Source organism: Carlito syrichta, unplaced genomic scaffold (genome assembly GCF_000164805.1).
Source record: "Carlito syrichta isolate Samal-C Ts95f unplaced genomic scaffold, Tarsius_syrichta-2.0.1 Scaffold303225, whole genome shotgun sequence".
In the NCBI taxonomy this organism is placed as follows: Eukaryota; Metazoa; Chordata; class Mammalia; order Primates; family Tarsiidae; genus Carlito; species Carlito syrichta.
The window spans coordinates 463447-486472 of NW_007247321.1; the positions used below are offsets into that span (position 1 = coordinate 463447).

Here is a 23026-nt window from a genome sequence, read left to right on the forward strand (position 1 = left end):
TTCTGTAATTCCGGCTACTCGGAAGGCTGAGGCGGAAGGATCTCCGGAGCCCAGCAGGTCGAGGCTGCGGTGGCCGGGAGCGGCCACTGCACTCCAGTCTGGGCGACAGAGTGAGACTCCAACTCAAAATAAACAAACAAACATACAAAAAAAAAAACCCAATAAACATAACATCTATTTTGATATCTCCCAGGTGAAGGCTTTAAAATAAAAACATAAAAGGTAAAATTAAGAATGAATTTACTTATGTTTCCATTTTTCTTTGACAATAAATGGAAACAAATTCTTTATTGGAAGTAATTGTTTAACATTTACATAAATTATAGAAATATGTTACTTTACACAGCATCATGAAACTAACACTAGTTAGGAAAAAATACCTCATTTAACTCAATAATCATATATGGCAATAATTGGAATCAACTCTGAATAAGGGTGCTTTGATTCTACAGTGTGACTGAATTTAAAGATCTTTGAAATTCATTTTAAGACCTGTTCCAGCAAATCACAATTCATATGGAACTGAGGCAATTTAGTTAGGCATCTTTTCTCAAACCATAGCCCTCAGCTACTATGGCTTCTCTGGGAATCCCAGCAACTTCAGGCATTGTTTGACTCCTAAAAATCAGAAATATAAATTAGCATTTTATATGACTCTAGTACATAATATAATCTTGGGTAATGTCGCTCAATTAGGATTATGAAATCTGTACATGAATGATATTTAGTACCTTCCATCCACACAATGCCTCTAAGAATAAACCGAGAGGTCCTGTGAGACGACACCACTGGTTCAAATGATTCAACAAGGAATAATTTAAGAAAGTTACCGGAAGACTTTATGACACCATAACAAACTGATTTGCATATAAAAAACCCTGAACTGGGTTAGCAGGACTAAACTGGACTGAACTCGATACGCTCTCAGGGTAAAGGGGCTGAAACTCAGCAGCATGAAATGCCACCTTGGTTTCCAAACCTCAGTGTTACTAATAATATGACTTCTGCAGATCATAAAGTACAATTGGCCTCTTCAATTTAGGTTCAAACACCTGGCTAAATTCATTAACCAGTGATTCCATGAAGCAAAATCCACAGCCTTTTAACCAATTCTTCCTTTTTTCCTCTCTTTTATAAAAACTCTTTAATGAGGTTTCTGAAAAAAAATTCAAGAAAACACATGACAAAGTAATGCAAAAAGGCATGAAAAATTAAATCCGTCCTCCAGACAGCTTTTTCATAAATTTTTATGAGGAGAGTTAGACTAGACTGTGTAGATCACTTACACAAAATTATCTCCATAATAGGAGGCTCCTGTCATTTCTGGAGTGTACATGTTTGCACGTATTTGTGACCACTGGATTTATCTTGAAGTCTTTTTGGAAAAACTATTGCAGTTCAAAAGATTTGAAAATTAGTTCAACTTAGTCACCGTCATAACCACCAAAAACCACCACTAACAACAGCAAAACATATCAAGTTATTCTTTGTCAGGGTACTACTTCAAAAAGAAATTCCTTCCCTGACTGAATTTAATATGCATATGTGCTGATATTGCATATAATTTATAAACAAAGCTACAACTCTAATATTTGCCTTTTTATAAAAGTCAAAGTTAAAACCTGCAGAGGATAAACAACTGATGAGAGAAAAAGAGAGATGTCAGAAGTTGGTGAAGTTACCATCAACACAGACAATTTATCTTTGGTTTCTGAGCATCATTTTGCTTAGAAGGGTGCTTAGATTTAGACAAATGTGGGGGAGAAAATAAGAAGAACTGACTAAACACATGTTTAGTGTCTTTGTATGATTAGGTTCAGGAACACTGCCAGGAGGAAACTATGTACAATCTCATCTGATTTTAGTTACTTGTCAAAAAAGAACTAAGAAGAGACTATCTTACTAATCAGATGCTGTCTTTTTAAGTTTGGTAAAACAAAAAACATGTTCACTCCTTTAATAAGTACAAATAAACAAGACTGATGAGGTGAACAAAAATCAATACACAGATTCCAAAAATTTTACAACTGTTTATTTTCAGCTCAAACATGATTGATGTCAATTAGATGCAGATCTGTCCTGGTGATTCTCATGAAATCTACCATGTCAGATAATCACCTTCCAGGAAACTGTTTGAAAAACCAAGGTTATGTTTTAACTTATCTTTTCCTTAAATCCTTAATTTCGTATGTCATTTAAAGTTATTATTTTATATTCATCACAACAATTTTTAAATTTTTTGTTAACGTTTAACTTACAAAACACAGCAGCTACTTAATATTGTTTATGTAATGGATATTTATGAGCTCTGGAACATTTTAGCTCTTATTTTTGTGAGAATTTTAAAAAATGCTATGGAAAACTCTTCAGAATAAGAAATGTACAAAATACAATTTCAAATGTAACCTCGGTAAGCAAAATATGAACATCTTTAGAGAGTAAGAAAGACTATTAGACTGTAACAGACATTACTCATTAGAAAGAAAAGGAGCTTTTAGACAATGCTTTAAAAATGGCTTTAAAAAATACAGCCTTTCTGTCTTGCTCTTTAATGAGACAAATATATTTTTGTAATCATAAAGAAATATATTCAGCTTCATTATGTTTTGAATGTGAACTAGTAACTCAGAATTGTCTTTGAAATTTGTAGCTTTTATAAGCAGAAAGTGAATCTTCTCTTTCTGTGACTAGGCACTGCATTTAGAGACAGAAGGAAACCAAACAAGAGCTTGTTTTGCAGCACAGTCCAACTCTGCACGTAAAATGTCATGACATGTAAATGAAAATAATACAAAGTTAAATCTGTGTCAAAAAGGAAAATCTGTTGTTATTGTGAAAATCATAAGGAGTGGTGAAGGGACCTATCTTTACTTATTTCACACACACACACACACACACACACACACACACACACACACTGTCCATCACTCACTTTTTGAAGTGTCAGATAACATTATTTCTCAAATGACACACAGGGCTTCATTTGCTATGCATAAGGTCAGTGAATATTAGCTTCATTTACACTTGGCTGAGAATTGGTTGGTGTCAACAGAAGAGGCTTAGTTCCTTCACTGAACAGGGTTAGAATCTGACAGAAAGCTGCCACTGAAGAAGATGGATGATCTTCCTTGCTGACCCTGCTCCCCTGAAAGTGTCATAGTTGGGTCTCTTTCTATCTCTACAACAAAAGACCCTCTCCGAGCTTCCCAGTGGCCTTCAGCTTTATTGGTGCTAACAGGTCCAGACATTTTCATCGATTGGATTCTCTACCTTTTAAACACAGGAGCATGCCCTTTTTGGCTAGCTAAACCTTGGCACAGATGTCTTTTTTTGTAATTGCATCTCTGCTGACTATTGGAAAGGATGCAATCAGACACGCAAACATCATATCAGCACAGAAAATGCTGAACTATTTATCTCAGTTTTCCGATGTCATTTTAATGAAAGTGATATGTCATTTATCTCTCAAAATTAACCCTTAGATAATCTTATCGTATATTTCTAAGTGAAAAATCAAAATCTCATGTCATGTTGATGCCTAATTAATATGAAAATAACTATTATGTGGAACTATTCAGTAGGTAGGGAAAATGTGCTTTTCCAATCATTTTATATAACTACATTTTATATAACATTTTATATGACAACTATATTTTAAAACATTTTATATTTTAAATTGTATGTACCTGAAAAAATTCTATATAAACTTCAGAACTCTGTTTTGCTTTTTACTACTGGTTGACCATGTGACAAATGGCTACTTTGAAAAAAGCACACACAATTTTTTAACATCTAACAGAGATGCTATCATAATGTAATACATTGCCTGCTGCTTTGAGACCCTGGCTGTGAGCTATTTTAGTATGCTAGAAATTTGATATTGGTATTCAAATAATGTGAAGAAATTACATAACTTCAAATCCCAATGTTCAAAAATGCAAGTGCTAAAATGATTTTTTAAGTTCTTACAAATTTATTTACATGTAACATTTTTTAAAATGACTATTTTGAGTATTTATAGACATAACTCAGAATCTCTAAAATATTATAATACATAACTATCAACATTACGTATTCCATGAAAAATATAATGTAATATATTTTCTCATCTGGAATTGCAGAGTTGGCCAAAAAATACATATGTGTACATGTGTGCATGCATATATGTGCATATTATATACACACAAAATATACCAATCCCCAGTATAAAAGAGGGAATGAAAAATAAAAGATTTCACTAAAAATGAAGATAAGGATTATGTTAACCCTTTTGTTGGACTGCAGTGACAATACAACATGATTATTTTCCTGTATTCAGAAATAAGAAACAGTATTAGGTCTATATTAAAAGATTCTGAAATTCTGCATATTTTAATGTCACTGGTTTCATTCAAATTGAGAAAATTAACAAGCTATAGTTGAAAGCAACTATCAATTAAAATTTCTGCAGCCAAACACATTTTTTCTAGATATATCATTAATAACTATCATTAAATTTAGCATAGTAATTGAGTTGGGCTCATGATTCTCTAAAAAATACAATACTGACAGTTATTCAAAAAGAAACGCAAGAATGTAGCTCCTTTTTTTAATGTCATATTCTATACATCAATTATTATTGCTTTTTATTCTCTCAAGTAAATAGTATTTCCTTAGGAAAAATTCCAATAATGGCAGATATGTATATGCAAAGCAATTATTAACTTTGTTTAAAAATTTCCCTCTATAAAACAGAGGGAATAAAATCAAAATTCTTCCACTAATATGTATGCCAAAGGCAACAGAAACCTGATTTTTATTTTTTATCAAATCAGTAATTTCTCTTATTTGATTACTATGGTGCTATAAATCTAAAATTAATTTTAAGAATCAAATGAGTTCTGATAAAATGCAATATTTTTTAAGAACAAAGAAAAATAGCAAGAAGATTCCTCACCCCCAAAGAAGATTCCTCACCCCCAAAGTTGGGTCCAGGATGTTTTATGTGTTCAACTTACCTATGAATATTCTCATGAGTATGTCCGTCAATCAATGTCAACATTCTTTCAGACTCCACTCTGAATGACAAGTGACAGTCAGTTATCTGTTGACATTAATGAATAATAAATAACCATGTCCTTTAGGTTCACATGAATAAAACGTATATTGTTTTCTGTGTAGATAAACTGTATATGCAAAAGCAGAGTTGGGTTTTGTTTTTGTTTTTGTCTTTTTTTTTCCATCTTATACTTTAGGAAGCAGTTAAAGAAAAAAGTGGCTGCCATATGAAATTGTTGCTTAATGTGAATTCTGGAATACATCAGTGTTTTGTTTTTCAACAAGTCAACCTTGTCTCAGCTTGTATCATATAAGCTTAAATGAGCTGTATTCACAGACTCCTGAATATTTATGCACTTTTACAGACCTAACTTGTAGTTTGTTGTCTTTGCAACAGAGTATATAATGACAGAAAATCCTTAAAAACTAAAGATTAGAAGAAGTTGTGTCAGTATTCTAACCTTGTTCCCTCTTACCTACTTACGCTTAATGTGTCTTACTGGCAGCAAAACACTATTAATATAGTTTTTACATTTTCATTCGTTAGTCTCCATTTATCTTTCTCAGATTTAAGCATACCATAACTGTTACAGTATTTAGAAAAAATAATTCAGAATTTTAATTTGATTAGGCACTCTTATATATACATCTTGACTAAATTCCTTTTAGGTACTGACTAACAATAATAATTCTGGAATTATACACGGTCCAAATGTTAAAAAAGGGATTATATCCTTCAGCATTGATCAAAGTGTGATTAATTTTCTTAGTAATATAAAAACAAGCCAGAATTCAAATTATGAAAGTTTTGCCATATAGTATTATGAATATAAAGTTTTAATTTAAAATTTACCATTTTACCCTTCCATTATTAAACTCTTTTCTAAGTTTTATTTATATGTTTTTGCAAATAATGAGCAATATCAACGATCGAAGAGGTAAAACTAAATTTCTTGGTATATCTAATTGAGAATTTTACTAGAAACACAGAGCAGTGTATCGCAGTACTGAGAGATATGCCATCCTCATACATAAACTTTGCAATAATGATAACAGTTATTAACAAATTCAATTATTTTATTATTTGACTATTAATATGCTTAATGCTTAGTTGTAAAATCACTGTCACGTAAGGAAGATATAAGGGCAAAATGTTGCCACCTATGTACTCATATTTCAATAAATAAAGACAACAGAGGAAGATATACTTTCACTATTTTAATCCACTGAATAAACGGGAAGATATGTTTTGAAAGTTTTAAGCCAAAGAATAGTGTAGCATTTCCTGAAAGATAAATAAAAAAGTAATGGCAAATTCTAAGAGAATATGTAGAAGGAAAACAAACAACGACAATAAAAAACAACAGGGAGCAGGGATGAAAAAGAATATCCGCTTTACAATAATGAAAGATGAGGTGTATTAGAAAGGTGGAGGAATACATATACAGTGATAGCCTGGTAAATAACTTGGAATCATTGAGAGAGCTGTTTGAATCTGAAGTGAGTAGCAATGCTGTCTCATTGGAAAAATTTACAAAGGGGGCAAATGATCAAACCAAGATGCTCAACCCTGAAAAACAATTCTTGCGTACATAAGGTTTGTGCAGAATAAAAAGACACAGTAAGAAGCATGGACTAAATAGTAAACTTAAAAAGTGCATGTCAGTTTTCTTTTGCAAACTATCATTCTGTCTCATCATAAACCCAGAGCTGAAAGTTCTTCCCAGCTCTAGGTCACAGCCTGATTAACACAAACGTGTTAATTTTAAAAGTCCGTTCCGAGAAATAGATTTTGCAGAAGGCTGATACCCCCTCTTCCGTTGCAGTGGCGAAAAAACTGAAAGTTTCTCAGAGAAGATCTAGTCAGAAACACACGGTCAAATAGCAAAACTTCTGCTTCTGCCAAAATGCTAGGTTTCTGACAACGTAAGAGATTCCCACTGTTCTCATTTTAAAATATATTTACATACAATAGTCACAATATCCAAAACATATGCAAACTGTTAAAATTCACCTTCTTGTGCTCTGGAATATTACAGAAAATTAGAGTATGGTAAAAAAAAAAAGTAAAATTTACATTCTCTTCTCTCTAGACATAAATAATTGCCTTCAAGCATTTCATTTGATAGAAGAAACCTGAACATATAACTGAAGAGAAAGAAAGGTTTCTTTATGTATTTTTTGCTTTGTGAAGCAATATGTAAAGATGTTACCGAGGTAACTTTATTTTGTTTTATTATTTTTTTAAATATGCAATAATTCAAGAATATTCTATAGGCGTTTTCAGTCTCTTTACAACTGTGAATTGAGAATTCCATAGAATGGAACTATTCTTAACTATTCAGCACTCATAAATTAAGGGATTATTGCATGGTATCTTAGAATGTTGAAACGGCTCAAGAAGAAAAAGAAATTTTGTTTTCTTGCTCCATTATGTTGACTTATGTTTTTTCCTGTTGGTGAAGGTGTCATTAGGTAAGTTAATGTCATTTGGTATCATTGTCTACATGGGGCCTAATTTAGCTAAAAAAAAAAGAGTAAATTTACTATTAAAATAAAAAGAGAACATATAATTACTGAGAAGTATAGTACAGTACAGTGAACTTACTAATCTTCCATTTATCTTTCTCTGGATACACTATTATTATTATCAAGTGATTTCCAATATAAAAATATTCTTAATTATATTCTGTCCCTCCATACCTATCCATTCCCAGCCTAATCCCTTTCCTACTCTAACTTTTTTAGAAAGAATGATTTCTTAAGTAAAGTAGGATACCCAGATACTCTGGATTTTCAAGAAATGCTGTCATTAATATAACAGATTGCTGACTATTCAACTTAAATTGTAAGTATATGATATGTGGCTAATATCATATTCAGTTGATATCACCCTTTATCAATAAAAGCATCACGGTGTTCCTTTCTCCAGATCTAGATTTTCTGTATAATGCTGTAATTCAGTGTTAACGGTTTCAGAGTGGGTCTGAGGCTAACACCACCACAGGCAAGGGACTAAACTAGGTGTTAATTGGGTGACGCAATAACCAAAATATAAAACACAGTAACACGTCCTTTCAAAGCCATCTGATTTTTTGATACATTGGGGGAAAGAGATAACAATCATCAACAGGAAATAATTTCAGTGAATAAATCAGAAGAAAAAATTCAAAATACACACCATAAAAAATCATTACAAAACTTTCAAACCCTCCAGAATGTCTTTCCCTGAGTTTCTTTGTGTAATATTTATATCATTCATTGATACTGAACCAAACAAAGTAAGCTAAATAATAAACTTCTAGCCGGGCTCGGTGGCTCAGCCTGTAATCCCGCGCCTTTGAGAGGCTGAGGTGAGTGGATTGACTGAGCTCGCAGGTTCGAGGCCCACCTGGGCAGCGAGACCTCATCTCTACAATAAATCAAAAAATCAGCCGGGCGTGGTAGCGCATGCCTGTAATTCCGGCTACTCGGAAGGCTGAGGTGGGAAGGATCGCCTGAGCCCAGCAGGTCGAGGCTGCGGTGGCCGGGAGCGGCCACTGCACTCCAGTCTGGGCGACAGAGTGAGACTCCAACTCAAAAATAAATAAATAAATAAAAACAAACTTCTATACTTCTTCACAGTAACACAAAACGTGAGGGAAATAAAGCATATTTATTTCAAGTGACATATGTATTACTCTGGATTCACAGGAAATGCTGTTATTTGGGATTGATACTGTAACATACACATGCAGTTTCTATAACTTTTAATGAAGTGTATAACACAAGTAGAAAACAAAATATAACATTAATGTGACTGTTTTTGCTATCAGATTAAAAACCAAAAATTACCGGGGTGGTGACACACACCTGTAATCCCAGCACTTTGGGAGGCAGAGGTGAAAGGATTGCCTGAGTCCAGGGTTTCTACCAGCCTGGGCAACTTGGTGAGAACTCGTCTCTACAATAAATAAAAAAGTTAGCTGGGCATCATGGCACATGCTTGTGGTTCCAGCTACTTGGAAGGATCGCCTGAGCCCAGCAGGTTGAGGCTGTGGCGGCTGTGAGTGTGCCACTGCACCCCAGCCTGGTCGACAGAGTGAGACTCTGACTCAAAAAAATAAAAAATGAATGAACGAATAAAAATACCAATTATATGCGCATGGGACCTGCTTTTCACGTATTAGCCTTACATGAATATCCTAATGAAGATTACAAAACTAAATATGTGAGACATTTTGTAGGGGATGAAGTAAGTTAAAGTTACTTAAATGTGAGGAAAATTGAAATAAAAAGATTTTCTGGAATTTTCTTCTTTGAATCATACATCACATTTTCTAGCACACAGAGAAAAGTCTCAAATATATAGCTGTGCCAGATATCGTCCATGAAAATAACATAATTTGCACGAAATAACGATGTTATATACTATACTGCCATGAATAAAATAGTTCACACATAAGTTGATAATTATCTTAGAGAAAACGGCTATAACTATAAAAAGATAAAAGTACAAAATTTGAAGGCATCATTGATTTGTATGACAGCATTGCATGCCAGAAATTGATGCCAATGTAAATATCCACCACAAAAATAAAAGAGTGACCATATACTTGCCAATGATAAGTTCATTAGAAATGCTCTAAAATCACACACACTAAGCTTACAAACACAGAAATCTTAATCAAACACACTAATTTCATATTTTCTTCCATCTTTCCTTATTTTCTCCTCCCTTACATCACCTCTTTCTTCGTTTACTGAGTAAGTACCATGTTCAATACACTGTGGGTACCTACAAAGATAACTACAGACGAGTGTAAAGAAATACAATTTCACAGGAAGTCCACAATGTTCTCATAGGAAATTGTGATAGGATTCTAATTTTAAGTGCCACAGTGATATTTCTCCATATTTTTAAAGAAAATATTTGCAGTTATCTCTGCAAAGTACACAAGAAACTGGTAAAGTGAGCTGGACTTGGGAAAATAAACTATGGAACTGGGTCGCAGGGATGATCCTTGTTCCAGACGTATGTACATAACCTATTAAAAAGATTTTAAAACAGTTATTTAGGCTTCTGATTGTGATTAATTTAATAAGAAGCATAAAAATTATAAAGGTAATATGCATTCATAGAACTCATACAGGAGAAATACTTTTTTGACATAATACGGATATTCAATTTCCCATGTACAGAATGGAGTGCATTTTGATCTTAGGCGCTGACGTCCATGTTTCATTTCTTTCTGTCTTTTTTTGTTTTGCAATTCAAATGAATATTTATAATATATAATTTGGAAGCAAAATAATACTCGTATAACAAAAGTCACTTTCCCATACAAGATAAAACATAAACACACCTCAAGATCGCTTTAATTTAGAAAACACTGTCTGGCTCTTAGATCTGTTTCTCAAGACCTAGCTAGTGGAAAAGTGGGTGAAATGCCTTTCATTTCACTAGAGGAAGGAGAAAGAGACTGGAAAAAAAAAAAAGGACACACAAAGACAATGACAGAGAGTGGTAATGTGACAACGAACAAATAGAGTTATATTATTTTTTACAGAAATGCCTCAGGTCTGGGGCAACATCTTGTTCACGCTTGCTAATTGTTATCATGTCATCCTGCTATTCACAAGGAGAAAAATGTAATAGAATTAAGGGTGCTTGTGCTCACAAAGTTTCAAACTATTCATAGACACTAGCCATAAACACCAGGCAATTAAATAGTGATATGAATTCTAAGAAAGAAAATATTTACCTTGTCAGAGGGGAGTTTATAGGTATATCCTTAAGAAATCTGATACATATTTACTGGACTCAGGGGGTGCAGGAAACTGTCATAGGTACAATGGTGGGTAGTAAAAATGGTAAGGTTTGAGTGTTAAGAAAACGTAAAAGCTGTAAGAGGAAAATACCAAGTAATGAATAAAAGCAGATAGCATACAATCATTCCCCTAGGAAAAGGGCAAAGGATAAGTACTCAAAAGGAGAAACCTGGTATGATGGTGCAAGTCTGTACTCCTGGCTACTCGGGAGATTGAGGCAAGGAGAATCACTTGAGGCCAAGAGTCGGAGGCTATAGTGTGCTATGATCTGCTATGATCACAACTCTGAGTAGCCACTGTACTCCAGCCTGGGCAACATAGCAAGACCCCAGTCTCTCTAAAAAATAAAATAAAAAAAAAGGATATATCATCTAATATGATATAAGTGACTTTAATTTGAAATTTTAAGGAAAGAAAGAATTTAAACAGCACGGAGATCATAAGAAAAGATACAGTGATAGAAAAAAGCAAGATATTTTAAGAACCAGGAGATTGGTATTGCCAGTAAGTAACATGAGAATTTTAAAAAAGAGAAGCCTCTCCAAGAATGTGTAGGATTAATGTAAAACAGCTAAATGTGAGAGGCACAGTAATTAATTTGTTATTCTGTTTACTTGAGGCCAAATGTTAAATAATGAGGCATCAAAGAAATATCTATAGGCATGCTTACGGCAGAGCGAGAGAACAATATCAGGCAGAGGAAAGCAGGGTCTTCAACTATGATAAAAATGTGACTGAAAGTTAGAAAAGAAGATCAGGGTTAGGATGAAGGAATTTAAATCCCAGCCTAAAAAATAGGAAATTTTTATAGGTCATTAGCAGCCTGAAGCTTTTTTTTTCTTTTTTTCCCCTTAAATAAACTTTTATTTTCTCAGGAGAAAATTTCTGGAGGTTGAAGTCCAAGATCAAGGTGCTGGCAGGTTTGGTTTCTCCTGAGGCCTCTCTCTGTTGAGAAGCATGAAGCTTTCTGGATAATAAAGTGATACTATGTTGTGCTTTATGAAGTGCATTCTGATAGCCATTGGAAGAACGAACTGGAACAGAGGAAAGAAAATGGCAAAGCTGGTGAAAAATTCAGGATGCTAGGGAAGATGGAGACAAATATTTTGAAACTGTCATAAATGAAGGAAATGTTCAGATTTGTATCCTCTTTTAAGATATCCCCCCCCCCAAAAGTTTAAATTTATAAAAGACTGGGATAAAATAAAACGAACATCTATAAAGATATGACCCAGGGACCTGGTTAGGGGCAAGGATTCTGAAGCCAGGGCACTTTGGACAAACAGCGATCGCCCCCTCTCTGTGATGCTAAGTACTTAAACCACCCTCACTGCTTCAGTTGCCTTACATAAAAGATGTTTTCATATATCACATATATGAATTATTATATCTTATTGAAGCATTTCAATAAATGAAAATAACCTTTTTCATTTTGGGAGTCAAGGTCTCACTCTTTTGTCCAGGCTGGTATGTAGTAGTGCAACCATAACTAGTGAAGCCTCAACCTCCTGAGCTCGAGAGTCTAATTTAAACAAATACTGAGCTGTTATTACTGAGTGCTTTGTACCTCTCCCCTTTTATATCATTTAGGCCAAATTTGCCACCTACTACTGCTTTACCACCTGAGCTCTATCTTTTATATGGAATCTAACTGAATTTAAAAATCCATGTTTTGGAGACAACATTCAACTTGACTCTGTATGTGCTATCAAGTCACTTATAAAATTATATTGTAGAAAAATAAATGTTAATGTTCAAAATATTTTAAAATTATAAAGAGCGCAAAAGATCACCTACAATCGGACCACATGGACACATTCATTGCTATATTTGTGCTCCCGTGTATTCTTTTTCCATGTATATTTTTGCTTAATTCTAAATATCAGTACATACAAAATTTATTCATTTTATTTTGAAGTTATTAATTCAAAAAATCAAAATACCTATCTAGTATCATTGATATTTTAGGGACTAAGTTCAATCAAGGTGATGCACCTTAACTTTGGACATTCAGGTTGTTTCCAATAATTTAAATTATATATGGCTGGAGAGAAAATGATTACATATACATTATTTTCTTAGGCTGAGCACAGTGGCTCACACCTGGAATCTCAGCACTGTGGGAGGCTGAGGCAGGCGACTGCTTGAGGCCAGGAATTTGAGACCAGACTGAGCAACATAGCAAGATCCAGTCTCAGTGAAAAATAAAAATAAAAATAAATGAGCTGGGAGTGGTGATGGGCGCCTGTAGTCCTAGCTACTTGGGAGGCTTAATCTTAAGGCTTTCTTGAGCTCAGGTGATTGAGGCTTCAATCGCTATGATTGTACTACTGCACTTCGGCCTGGACAGCAGAGTGAAACCTTATCTCCAAACAAAGAAAAAAGTTATTTTCATTTATTGAAATGCTTTCTTAGATCAATGAACAAGGGTGGGATTATTGGCTTAAAGGGTATTTAACTATTTGTGGCCAATGAATGAATGACATTCATTTATTCGTTACCACGAGATTACTTTACTAAGCAAACACCTTGTTGCATTATTAATAATAAGATAATAGAAAGCATTCATTGATTACTTGCTATGTCCCAGATACTATTCTTAGGGCTTTTACATGTACTATTGCATTAAATTCTGACAAGAAACCTATGAGGAAGGTACTATTTTTATTAGCCCACTTTATACTTAAGGAAATTAAGGTTTAAAGAGACTGTCCTAATTTATGCACCTGGTAAGTTATGGAACCAGGATTTAAAAACCCTGTGATTCTAGCATCTGACTTATTAACCCAGCAGTGTATCTTATACTTCTGTATATGTATTTGATTATAATCAGTATAAACTTTAAAGACTCATGTGATACGAACATTCGATGGTACAAATTACATGCTCCTTGTCTGTAAAAATAAAGCACAATTTTCAAAAAAATTGAATCAAGAAATAGATTTTGAATATTGTTAATGCTATAAAATTAAACGAATGTTTTCATGTATTAAGTTGCATATGTTATATGCACATCAACGATATATTATTAAATAATAGACCTGTTAACATATTAATAGAAAACATTAAGAAGTAGCTATTAGGGAAAGTCCTTATAAAAACTGTAAGTCTCTGATTATTTGAATTTCTCTTTATATGAAATCGTCAAAAAAATTTAATCTTTGCTTTCAGAAAATTTAAATTAAGCAATATAAATAATGCAAGTAAATCACATTTCTATGCTCTGATATATGTGCATGAAAATTAAGTTGCATCTTTGGATTTTTAACAAGTAGGGTAACTGTATATTTTATCATCCAAATCAGAAAGAACACTTTGAAAGCAAAAATACGCAGTGGTAATAAGCAAAACACTTATCCCAGGCTTTTGGGGCATATGGTCACCCTACTTAGAAGAAAGTTTCATTAGTTCTTCAGTAACTAAAACCTACCGGGAAAAGTCCAGAACAAATCTGGGAAAGTAGTGAAGTGTAGTGAGGAAAGAAAAAGACGAATTGGTAACCAGGATTTCTGAATCCTCATCCAATTTTGTTACTTATTAATACCTTTGAGCTTCAGTTTCTTCATATGTTAGAAAAGAGAGAGAGAAATAATTCTTATCACATCTTGGTGAGGTTTACATGCGAAAACGAACATGATAGTTGAGTGTAAACTACAAATTCCTTATACCAATCCAAGTTATAATATCTAGCTCCACACTTTGGCAAGCATAATTCTACTTACTAAATGAAATGAAATTATACAAAAGTTATAAAATTTTAAAATGTCTTTTTGTATATTTTATTTCATTACTCTTTTCTAAAATATTTATATATGCAACATATAATATCTCAATTTTTAAAATTATACTATATATAAAGCTATTCCACTGGATAAGTATAGAAATATTCTTAGTGAACTAATCAATTCAAAGAACGATAACGTTCCTATGGACTAGAAGTTAACAACAGATATATTGGCTAGTTTGAATCAAAGTTGTTACATAACTTTGAAAAACTTTTTTTAAAAAGCTTCTGACAATAAAAGTATGCTAAGTAACTTAAATTATATCATTTTAAATAACTATAAAGAGATGTCTTCATAAAAACACTATATTTAAGAATTGGACAGAAGGTTTCCTCCATATATTAGGAGACTTAAGAAAAATTTGGTTGCACTAAAATTGAGTTACTTTTTTCAGTCATAAAAAAAGCTTTTACATCAACTGAAGCTTTTGCATCAACTGATCAAAACTGTAATCATTTTTCATAGTGATTCATATTTCATATTATCTTCACACTGGGTTGCACTCAAGAAAAGACCCAGATAAACTTGCCTTTAAGTGACTAACCACTCTTATTTGGCTAAGAACTCACTAGCATCCTCTTCCAAACACATTAGTTTTCCTCAATATGGGACCAGAATTTGTTTTGAAAATCTTAACAGGATCATTGAAAGGAAACAGGAAGAATGCTCTACAGGCAAGCCTGGATTGATTCCAGAGGCAAGTCCTCTTGCAGCAATGCACTGGAATCATGCCAAGGAAGAAAGTGTTTTTGCAAATGAACATAGTTCCATAGTTAAGCACATAAGGTTTTTAATTTCCTTGTCAAAAACACCAAGGCTAAAAATTAAGAAAGTTATGTCATAAACAATGTACTTGACTTACAACAACGTTCACATACTCTTCCAGTTAATCCTTAAAGAGGCATACTGCCTCCTTTAATCATGTTTTTTAAAAATAAGCTCATTATTAATATCTAATTCTACCTATTCCAAGGTACAATTAATGAAGATGATAGTGAGGTAGTGTTATCTATTTTTAAATACCTTACTATAATTTTCAGGTAACAATAATTTTGATACTCAAATATCGTTTCAATTCTTGAAACTAAAATATATGAACGTGAGTAATTTTGACAGCACCACATTTAATTTAGATGATTTTGCTCATTTGAAATAATCTGGGGTCTTCTCTTCACAGTGAATATAACTTTTTACTGTGGTTAATGACTACTTTTAAACTAAATTCTATACTTAAAAGGATAAAACTCAATTCCTGTTTGCCTTTTCTTAACAAATAAATTTGAAAATAATTTGCTTTAAGTTCCATTAAATGAAACAATAAAGCATTGTAATATTTAAAATCTTAAAAAGAGCAGGATCTATAATGTCATTTCCTAATCTTTTCTCAGATAAATTTAACTGTATACTTTTATATACATTTGTTTTATTTTTTTCCCATTTTTAATTTTGTAAAACTTTAAAATTCCACTTTCACATCGATCAACAACTTCATAATATTGAAATCGTTCTTTTATAGCTAAAATGTAATAATTTTCTTAAAATTTTTTGTAACAATTACTGCTGAATCCACCAGCACTTTGAAGTAACTAACAAAACAGGAACATTGCCTTTCATTGAATTGATTCGTTCACTAAGAATATTTCTAGACTAACCCGGTGGAATATCATTCTATTAGTGACAAATCTTATCAGTATTTGATTTTTCACATCTATGGAACCTGCAGAATTTTCTACTCAATAAGACATACTGCCAGTGAGGAAAGGGGGAAGAGAACAATGGGAAACAGGTTTGACTCCTTCAGGGGATATAAAAAAGAGGCTGCTAAACTGGCCTAGGGGACCTCAACCTCCAGCACCTCCATTTGTTTTGCTCAGAGTTCACTTCACAGTGTCAGCTGTGCTGTAGAAGAGAGTTGAGTGCTGGGCCATAGGTACTTTGTATGCTTAGCTGCTACCCACATGAGGTATTTAACTTTTCACACAGGACAGAAAAGTATATTTACTCACTTGCTCCATATGGAGCAAAATTTCTAGTAGCCCCATTTAAAAAGAAACAGTTGAAATTAATTTTAATATTGTACTCTGTTTCACTCAATATACCTAAAATACTATTATTTCAACAGGTAATAAACAAGAAAAATTGCTAATGATTTATGTTAGCTATTTTTTGTTTTGCAGAATGCCTTCGAAATCCAGTGTGCAATGTACACTTCCAGTACATCTCAATTCAGAACAGCCATTTTTCAAAACCTGAAGACCCACATGTGGCTGTTGACTACGCTGTTGGACAGCGCAGACCTAAACAGTTTTTTCAATCGTTATTTCTTTTTACAATATTCTACTAGAATGAGAATTTTATCATTATATACAATATGTCGGGACACCACAAACACTATGAGTGAGATATTTAAGTTCAGCAATCAAACAGAATATTTGCTAGAATTCTCCTTGCTACGTGATGAAAATGGGGACAACATTGTGGCTAAAAGCTCCGGCTCTAGAGTGAGAGTGTCCTGAGGCTGAATTTAAGCTAAAAGATAAATATTGTTGAAGTAACTGCAAGCAAGCTACTTATCCTTGACAGGCTCAACTTTCTATTGGGTAAAATCGAAATGATGATACCTACCTTGTTAAATAAGCTTATATATGCAAAGCACATGGAAGAGCATCTGTACATGGTTACTAAGAAAATTTAGTTATAATAATTTTTATTAGCTGTAGTCCCCTCTGACTTAACCAGTAATAGCAAATATTTAAATTAGGCTTCTGGCTTTGGAGTAGAAAAATATATAAAAGTTATTTTTTTGAATGTATTGTTTCATAATTTTTAAGTGGCATAGGTAACATAATTTTATTATAAGATATTTTTCAGGATATGTATAAACAGAAAAATACCTGTCCCTTTTGAAGGTCCATGTAGCAAAGTTGTAAATATTTGGTCACATAATGCTATGTAAGAGAAAAATCCAGTTTTACAAACAAAGAAAAAAAGTTTACTACTACTTATGCTATTACTGGTTCAAAACAAATAGAAAACACCCCGCTGATGTACTACCATAGCTAAAACTTTACTTTGGCCCACTTCCACAAAAATGCAGTCATTTTATTATTTAGTCCAGAAAAGAATTACGGTTTTGGCAGAAGTAACCTCAGAGATTTAGTAAATGATTTTGGATGATTTTGTATCTAAGTTTTAGAATTTACAGAGATCATTCTAAAAGTTTGTAAATGTATTTGTTTATTCCCTGCCTGTCAGCAGACCTCTTGTTAGCAATTCTCTTAACCTCCTATTTTCTGGTACTCACAGGCCCAGACAATCTGGGGTAAAAATAGGAGGGATTCACCTCTCACTAAATCCTAACTAATGTCATCTCAGTCTTCCCAGGGGAAAGTCCACCTGCTCAGTCTCCTCTCTTAAACCCCATAGCCCGACGTGCAACTGTTGACTTCCATATAAAGCACAGGACAAATACAATTTTAGTAACAAAAAACATTATCACCAATATCCACTGCATACCCTTAGTCATATACCCCTGTGGGCAATCATGAAGTTCAACTGGGACTTTAAGATTTACTGAGTTGGGCTGCTGGCATAAAGCAAATTCACTTGTTCAAATGATTATTACTTAAAATGTCAGTTACTGACACAGAAGAAAATACAAAGTATAAATGTAACAGCACATATTACTTACGTTCACAAGTGTCCCCTTTTTGCTGGTAGCCCGCTTTGCAGATACATTTTCCAATGGGCACTAACCATTCTCCTTCTGCACTGCAGTGCATCCTGGGGGAGTTTTCCGCCTCTTCCTCTGCACTGCTGACACATGTCCCTCGAACCTCGACTAAAGAGGAAAATTCTGAACCAGTCACTGTATCTGGAAAGATAGCTAAGTTCTCAATAATGGACCAGCACTTCTTGTAGTATACTTTGACAGAAACCAAAGCTATGCAAGCCCCTACATCCTGAAAGGCAAGATAGAATCCCTTTTTGGACAAAGGTCCAATCTCTCTCACCTCAGTGTTAAGCTTCATCTTTCTTTCACCAAGGTCACCTTGGGTAAAACTTTCATCTGCAGCAATGGTGTCTATTTTTACATAGAGGTTTTCTCTTATATTCCTGCCAGTGTCATAGTCTGTTTCGTAATAATACAAATTAAAGGTTTCCTTGCAAGTTCCCAGTACTCCAGGAAGACTGTTACAATCCCTCAGGGTGAATTTCAATTCTACAAAAATCCTTTGTGCATTGCCTTTTGAAATCCAGTTAGTCCGCAGCCAGTTGTTTTGGTTGGGCTCCATGACCTGGCACACCTGGTATGTTCGTATCGGTGTATAGTTCTCATCCAAACCACTAATTTCTTCCCACTGTAAGATTTAAAAAAAAAAAAAAAAAAGGTCACCAATCATTCAGCAAAAAATAACATTTTGCTCTCGGAAGTACAAGTATATCTATCACAAATGCAGATCTTTGAAATTATTAGGTTGATTCCTACCCAGGCAAACACTGTAAACCAGAGATTGTAGATTCCTAGTGCTGCTTCATCCTGGGGGTAGATCATCACATGTTGCTTCCGCTGCTTGTGCATTCAATAAATATTTCATATTCTTTAATATCTATGTGTAAGTGTATTAGCGTTTCATTTTACATGTTTGCTCATGTCTATGTTCTCCATTGAGATTATAATTTTTTATAGACTAAAGTTCACAATTATTTATATTACCAGGTAAAGTATATACCTATGGATGCATGTCAGAATTTATTAATAACTCATTGACATTTTAAGAGTCCATATTATACTTACAACTAAAGAGTACCTAGAAAGAAGAAGAAAATGCCAAGAAAGCTCTGAAATGTAAAAGCATTTAACAGCATGTTGACATTTATAATCTAGAACATTTTACAATCTTTTAAAAATTCAAGAATTAACATTTTACAGAGCTATTAATTTATTCCAGTGTTATATATAATATTGTATATAAAGTCACATAACTATAAATAAATAGTTATAAAAGTATGATTCATTTTCATAAATAAATTGCTTTCAATGGATAATCAAATGTACATGGCAAATCAGTATGCTGTATAATATTTAGTAATAAGCTTTCTGACAAAAAAAGTCAGAAGCTTAAAAATGTCCATTTATATGCTGATATAATGTATACTATAAGTAAATCCACATTATATATTTTCCCAAGAAAAGAAGCAAACATACGTTTGGCAGAATTTGCAACAATTTCAAAGATAATTAAACCATACATAATAATCTATCACTCATTAGTCCATAAATTTGTTTTACCTAATAGCTTTAAAAGCCTAAAATAATATTTTATGCTTTTTCTACCACTATCTCAAAATTTCCTGCTTTACATTTATGTTGAATTAATAGTGAAATTGTCATCTACTTATATTTATTTCTCCCAATAAAAAAATGCCAAAACTGTGTTAGTGTTCAAGAACAAAGTTACAGAGCATACTTAAACTATTGTTTCTAAAAAGCAGATGAGAAAATAAACTAAAAGTATGGGGTAAAGATTTTTATTTGTAAAATTTGATGAGAATTTCAATGTAATTAAATTTTCTAGACACAATGTTAATATTTACTTTAAAAACTTGTTCTTGGAAAATTAATAAGATTGACAAGTTAGCAATATACTATAAATCCAAAATTTCTTGTATGATGATATATAATATTTCTTACAATTTTATTATACACAGTCTGGTATCAACAAAGGTGCTGAAATGCAGCAAAGAATCCATTTTAATAATCAATTTTTCCCTAGCAAAACTTACATTTGTAACTAGTTAACAGTGTGCTTATTTTTCCTTTGTTTCAGTTAGCTGCTTATAATCTGATTGGCATGTGACCAAATATACCCAAATTTATCCATTTGGATGAGTAGATTTTAGTCTTTTAATTAGATAGAAAGTATTATAAGACGTAAAACTAATAATGGTATCTACCAAAAAAAAGCAAAAGTTCCAAAGATAAATGTGCTCTTTTTATCAATTTCCCAGTTTGAAGAAACCAAAGTTAATTATTATAAAATAATATATACCAAAGAATTCCTTTATCTATCTTGAAGGACAATTATTTTATTCTATGTAAGAAAAATCAATTTTACTACCTACAAACCCAAATAGTTGTAATTTCTATTTAAAAAAATTATTCCAAAGGGGAACATTTAAGAAAACTGGTGTAGATAAATAGTGAGACTACATAAATGCATTTAACACAACTCATTTTATTATTTCACTTTGTAAGAAATTGCACCACTGGGAAAAAATGTCTTAATTCAAACACAGCATTTTTGTCGTATGCTTATAAAATATTTTCTCAAAGCTTATGTCTTAGTAACATTTTCTTTTCATTTAGATATTTAGTCACATGTGAAACAGTCTATTTCGTATATGAAAAATGATGTCGATCATTATTTTCTAATATTATATGTTGAGTCCTACAGATATTTAGTGTTTACTGTTAACTCAAGATATTTTGGATTGATAAAATGCCCATTTGAGTCCACAAAAATATTGACAGACATAATTTGTCATTTTGTGGATTACATGGATGAAATACTACAATCATATATCAGTTTACTTCTCCTTAGAGAGAAAACTGTCTTCTATCTCTATTTGTTTTAATTGATGGATGGTAGAAATGGGCTACATCTGTCATTGGCAAGAAAGGTGTTTCATTTGTTATCGTAAATGTCTTTCTGTAATGTATATTATTTTACTCACAGAAACCATTTCACTTTCAAGAAAAGTATTACATTCATACATGACTCAGACTCAGTGTACTTGTTATATTTGATCTGTAAAATACTTGTCAGTTTTTCATAATTTATTGTGACCAATACAAATAACTACTATATGAACTAACACACTCTTGAAAATTATACTTACTGAAAGGTCTGAATATTTTAAACAGATTTGTTCACATTTTGCTTTCTTAAACTGACTTCCAGCTCCTGACATGTTGATTTTATGATGTTGTTCTTATACTTAACAATCTCTTTCAGACTTTCATTGTTCTCTTTGTAAAATCTGCTACAGTTTTTACATCTTCTCTTATACTTCACACATTTTTGACTTCGGATTCCTTCATATGCCAAAGATAAAATTAAGTAACAATGGGATAAATTCTCCTTTCTTAAAGCCCTCTTCCTTAATAATGAAGAATTAAAGATAAGATCTGAAGCATGGATACTGAACTAAATTTAAGTACTACATCCTTCTTGATATATGGAACATAATGGTCAGCGTTTTTTAAGGATTTACTTACATTCTGATAGATTTTTACTGGACAACTTTCCCCCCTTTTTATAGCAGGTTTTTCCTGTAATGTGTGCGTGTTCTACCATCACTTCTGATTAATATCAGCAGATAGCACATGATATCAATTTGGAGAATCCAAATTAAAATTTTATAGCTAAGTTTATGCCAAAAGGTAGAGCACAGAACATTTTTAGTTACCTTGTAATGTATGTATTGAATGCCACTAAAACTTTTTAATAGCGGAAAATAGATTGCATACCGTTTTAAAGAATTACACAAACCTACCTTGTGATTATACTACAAAAGTGTAAAACAACTAAAGAGATTTAAGTGAGTTTGTGAAAGGAGTGTTCCCTGTAATTAGTTAGCATTCACAGTCTGGACCCTGACACAGTCTGGACCCTGAGGTATGATTCTACTCACAAGAACTCAAAACACTGCGGTTATAGGGATTTCCCCCCGCCCCATTTCACCAAGTTCTAAGCATCCCTTCTCTGCTCTGAGAACTCAGTGTCTCCTAAACACAACAAAATATTGAACAAGATATTTGGAACTAGAACAGATTAAATATGGAGAATGTGAATAATTCTCCTGGGGCAGAGGGAAGGTTTTGATTCTTACTTTAAAAAATAAGTGGTAATATTTGATGAGGAAAAGCACTTACCCCATTGGGTGGAGAGGAAACCCATTCCAACTCTGTTTGTTGTGCTTTAGAATCCAGTAGTAATACTGAAAAAGAAAGTTGTATTTCCAAATGTTATATAGAAAATTTAAATCCATGCGTAAACATTCTGAAAGTGAATCCAATTTTTATGTGGTTGTTACTTTATAATAAGACATAGTTATTTATGTAAATGGATGGCACAATGACCAGCCACCTATACGATATATTCTACTGTCTTTAGCGAAAAACGTTAAGACATTAGTATTACGTCTGGTATTCTTTCATTAGATTTTAAAATATCATAGTGAAATGAAAGTGAAGGTAAAAATTGACATGTGATATATTGATTTGATTCTATAGTACTTCCACATTATAGTTTTGTGAGTCATTGAGGCCTTCAAACTTACATGAACATGTTAAGGTATAATTCCCATATCACTCTTCAATCAGTCAT

At 32.8% G+C, this 23026-nt stretch overlaps 1 protein-coding gene across 3 annotated transcripts in view; it reads right to left on the minus strand.

Moving 5' to 3' along the window:
* The window catches only part of EPHA7 (EPH receptor A7), a 168746-nt gene extending 146113 nt beyond the window's left edge, over window positions 1–22633 (minus strand). For 2 of the 3 annotated variants that reach the window (XM_021712381.1, XM_021712382.1), the window contains exons 1-2: window positions 22573–22633; window positions 18325–18994 (exon numbers count right to left, since the gene is read on the minus strand). In XM_021712381.1, the coding sequence (XP_021568056.1) occupies window positions 18325–18928 (604 nt within the window). In that variant the 5' untranslated portion in view covers window positions 18929–18994; window positions 22573–22633. The remainder of the gene's footprint in view (window positions 1–18324; window positions 18995–22572) is intronic. The other variant, XM_021712383.1, reaches the window with a different exon arrangement.
* Window positions 22634–23026: the final 393 nt, after the last annotated feature.